Below are 5000 nucleotides of genomic sequence, written 5' to 3'. Positions count from 1 at the left end.
CGTTCCCTACCTATGTTGAATGCACTTATTGTCGCTTTGGATAAAAGCGTCTGCTAAATGACTGTAATGTAATGTAATGTACACAGTATCTCTATAGTCATGTGATCAACACGGATCTGTCCGATTTCCCATATTCCATCTTCATTGGCTAAGATTCTCTTCCAAAATTTGGAAGGATTGGTCCGTTTTGAACAAAATGCCTCAAATCCTGAACGCAGCTTGCGATTTCCGTGAAATTTCACAAACACATTCCCACTAGGCCAAGGAAGAAATGCCACCCTTTTTCACATTGGCCTGTTAGCGCCACCAGGTCTAATTTAGCAAAACACATTTTTGGAACAAAATGCCTCAAATCATGAATGCAGTGTCTGATTGCCGTGAACGACCTAAGAATAAATGGCACCCTTTTCACATTGGCCTATTATAGCGCCACCAGGAGGCCACAATAACCTACCTGACCTGGCTCCGAGGAGCACTTTTTCTAGTTTTCTCTATTATTATAAGTTGTCGCTAACAGTGTCAGTGCTGTGTGGCTCTGTCTTCACACACACACACACACACACACACACACACACACACACACACACACACACACACACACACACACACACACACACACACACACACACACACACACACACACACAGAGAGAGAGAGAGGAGGTTAAAAGTACTTTCTGTTTGTAAACATTATGTTTTATAAGTGGGTGTGGCCTAAGTGGAGCCAAAACATGAGCTGAACACTCAATACATCCATGATCACACACACACACACACACACACACACACACACACACACACACACACACACACACACACACACACACACACACAGTAACTAGGATGCCAGGTGCGTCTCTGTGCATCACAGCAGGTTATATATATATATAACTTGTGAATGTCCCATTTCACAAGTTTTTTTTTTATGTATAAAAATCTTTTGAAAATAGCAGATACAAATCTACAAAGTAACTAGTAACTAAAGTTTTCAAATAATAGTGATGGAGTAAAAGTACAATATTTGCCTCTGAGATGTAGTGGAGTAGAAGTAAAAGTAATGGAAACTTAAGTACAGTACTTGAGTAAATGTACTTAGTTACTTTACACCACTGGTAGAAATAATATATTATTAATAATAGATTAGTATCATAGTTATAGTTATATATCTTACCAGTGTGTGTCTGTCCATTACAGCAGGTATATGTTAGTATACATGTTATTCATAATAGATTAGTATCATAGTTATAGTTATATATAGTTATAGTTATATATAGTTATAGTTATAGTTGTATATCTTACCAGTGTGTGTCTGTCCATCAGAGCAGGTCAACATCAACAGCATCACAGCCAGGTGGAAAACACACATGATGGTTACACTACAACTACACACTCTAATTGACTCACACTCAATTACTCACTCACTCTGAGTGCGGTGTGTGTGTGTGTGTGTGTGTGTGTGTGTGTGTGTGTGTGTGTGTGTGTGTGTGTGTGTGTGTGTGTGTGTGTGTGTGCGTGCGCGTCCGTGCGCGGCTGCGTGTGTGGCTGCGTGTGTGTGAGTGTGTTAAAGGTGTGCAGCAGAGAGTGTGTGTGTGTGTGAGAGAGAGAGAGAGAGAATCCAGAACAACTTCTCAGCAGAGAATAGAGTTCAGCCACACACTACAGCTTTTATACTCACATCATGCTGGAGGCGGGGTCTCTCTCTCTCTCTCTCCCTCCTGATACTCAATGTGTTCAATGTTTACATAGAACTCTTTACTCTCCAACGCGTTCCAACATGTCACCTTTCCACACACACACACACACACACACACACACACACACACACACACACACACACACACACACACACACACACACACACACACACACACACACACACACACAGTAAAAACAAGTATTTGGCACCAACAGTATACTTAAGTTACAAAGTAAAAGTACTCATTATGAATGGTCCGTTTCACAATGTACTTTAATTCCTTTTCAAACATGTTTTAAATGTTTGTCACTGTGTGTGTGTGTGTGTGTGCGTGTGTGCGTGTGTGCGTGCGTGCGTGTGCGCGTGTGCGCACGCGCGTGCGTGTGTGTGTGTGTTGTTTTATAATACGATCAATAAAAGGTGCAGAAAGTGATTGTTAAATATCTATAAACAGTGTTCCTCAGGGGAACAGGTCTCCACCAGGTCAGGTAGGATAATGTGGGTCAGTAATGTTGATGGAATATGAACGATTGGACAGATCCATCTTGATCACATGACTATAGAGATCCTGTGTACCGATTTGTGTGTGGATTGTTTGGACAGAATCTGTGGGAGTAATATATACATAGGCCTATATATATCATATATAAAACAAAATGTGTTTCGCAAAAACTGTCCTGTTATGATGCTATAACAGGACAATGGGAATGTGTGTGCAGAATGTCACAGCTTTTTGTTCAAAACAGGTTCAAAACTCCTGCAAACTTTAAATCAGGATGGAATATGAAGAATGGGACAGAACACATGACTATAGAGATACTGTGTGGACAGAACACATGACTATAGAGATACTGTGATGTTTGGACAACATCTTGTCCTCAGGGTGGGACTGTCGGGTCTCTTCTCTACATGTAAAGTGTCTTGAGACAACTTGTTGTGATTTGACATATAAATAAAATTGAATTGAATTGAATCTGTAGGAGTAATATTAAAAAAAGGGTTTTGCAACAATTGGCCTCCTGGTGGCGCTATAACAGAAAGATGAGCATAGGTTCTACCTTGGCTCTATAGGGATTGTGTGTGCAGAGTTTCACGTCCAGTTATAGGTGAAAACGTGAATGATAAAAGGCTGATGAAAGGCCGATATAAAACGTAGTGCCTGGTGAGAAAGTTTTTTAGTTTTTGTCTCATTCCTGAGACAATAATTTGGTGACCGGCGGTCTCTCCGGTAGGAGACTCAAAGAGTCTACTTTGTGGGTGCGTTCGGAAATTGCGCACCGGAGCGCACTCGCCTATTAGTTTGTATTGGCCAGTGCGCTCAGTGCTGTATTTACGAACGCACCCAAAGTCTCCTACCGAGACATTAGCATCTTTCTGCCGGTCATCAAGTTATTGTCTCAGGAATGAGACAAAAACTAAAACATTGCCATGAATTCAAGGCTTCATGGGGTGTGTAATTCATCTTTTGGATGCACTATCCTTTTAAAGCTAATCTTAACCACTCACTAGTGGAGAACAGATCCAGTAGAACTATAAAAGTCATTTTATGCTTTGATGCGTGCAGGTGTAGCGCTCCGAAAATAGCAGAGCTTGTAGATCGGCTATTTTCGGCATACAGCTCAGTATGAATCCGGTGTTATGACGCCATCACGGCACCGGCAAAAATACATGTTAGTTGACAAAAGTAAAAGAGTAAAATTCAACGCAATTTAGTACGAAAACTATGACTAAAGAACGACATTAAAACGAACCCCGTGGTTCATGTTTGACCAGGTTTATTATGTTCTGTGTACCGTCAGACCAGATGAGAGACCACGGAGAGCCCACCGTGACCGGGAGTGTTTTCTTAATCCCGCTCCCGTTGGATTTCTGACCATTCCCGCTCGCTCCCGCTGTGATTTCATTTCTGACCGCCCGCAGTTATTTTTTGTCCGCCGATCAGCTCCCGCAACCAAAAAAAAGTTAAATGCGATCTAGTCCCGCCCGCCGGGAGTCTTGCAGCTTCTAGATCTACATTGAGATCCAAAAACATTATAAAACAGAGTGAGATATCACTCATATCAACCTGTCTAATCAGAGACTCAGAACACCTGCTCATATCAACCTGTCTAATCAAAGACTCAGAACACCTGCTCATATCAACGTGTCTAATCAAAGACTCAGAACACCTGCTCATATCAACCTGTCTGATCAGAGACTCAGAACACCTGCTCATATCAACCTGTCTAATCAAAGACTCAGAACACCTGCTCATATCAACGTGTCTAATCAGAGACTCAGAACACCTGCTCATATCAACGTGTCTAATCAGAGACTCAGAACACCTGCTCATATCAACCTGTCTAATCAAAGACTCAGAACACCTGCTCATATCAACGTGTCTAATCAGAGACTCAGAACACCTGCTCATATCAACGTGTCTAATCAGAGACTCAGAACACCTGCTCATATCAACGTGTCTAATCAGAGACTCAGAACACCTGCTCATATCAACCTGTCTAATCAAAGACTCAGAACACCTGCTCATATCAACGTGTCTAATCAAAGACTCAGAACACCTGCTCATATCAACCTGTCTGATCAAAGACTCAGAACACCTGCTCATATCAACCTGTCTGATCAAAGACTCAGAACACCTGCTCATATCAACCTGTCTGATCAAAGACTCAGAACACCTGCTCATATCAACGTGTCTAATCAAAGACTCAGAACACCTGCTCATATCAACGTGTCTAATCAAAGACTCAGAACACCTGCTCATATCAACCTGTCTGATCAAAGACTCAGAACACCTGCTCATATCAACCTGTCTGATCAAAGACTCAGAACACCTGCTCATATCAACCTGTCTGATCAAAGACTCAGAACACCTGCTCATATCAACCTGTCTGATCAAAGACTCAGAACACCTGCTCATATCAACCTGTCTGATCAAAGACTCAGAACACCTGCTCATATCAACCTGTCTAATCAAAGACTCAGAACACCTGCTCATATCAACCTGTCTAATCAAAGACTCAGAACACCTGCTCATATCAACCTGTCTGATCAAAGACTCAGAACACCTGCTCATATCAACCTGTCTAATCAGAGACTCAGAACACCTGCTCATATCAACCTGTCTAATCAGAGACTCAGAGCACCTGCTCATATCAACCTGTCTAATCAAAGACTCAGAACACCTGCTCATATCAACCTGTCTAATCAGAGACTCAGAACACCTGCTCATATCAACCTGTCTAATCAAAGACTCAGAACACCTGCTCATATCAACCTGTCTAATCAGAGACTCAGAACACCTGCTC

The 5000-nt window shown here is 41.9% G+C and overlaps 1 protein-coding gene across 1 annotated transcript in view; it reads right to left on the bottom strand.

Moving 5' to 3' along the window:
* Nucleotides 1–1587, bottom strand: part of LOC308080951 (target of Nesh-SH3-like) — a 76074-nt gene extending 74487 nt beyond the window's left edge. Inside the window, exon 1 of the mRNA XM_080423081.1 lies at nt 1299–1587. Coding sequence (XP_080279207.1) covers nt 1299–1365 — 67 coding nt within the window. The 5' untranslated portion in view covers nt 1366–1587. The remainder of the gene's footprint in view (nt 1–1298) is intronic.
* Nucleotides 1588–5000: the final 3413 nt, after the last annotated feature.

The sequence above is a fragment of the Gymnoscopelus braueri genome (genome assembly GCF_963280865.1).
Source record: "Gymnoscopelus braueri genome assembly, chromosome: 24".
In the NCBI taxonomy this organism is placed as follows: domain Eukaryota; kingdom Metazoa; phylum Chordata; class Actinopteri; order Myctophiformes; family Myctophidae; genus Gymnoscopelus; species Gymnoscopelus braueri.
This window is presented reverse-complemented; position numbering and strand designations above follow the sequence as displayed.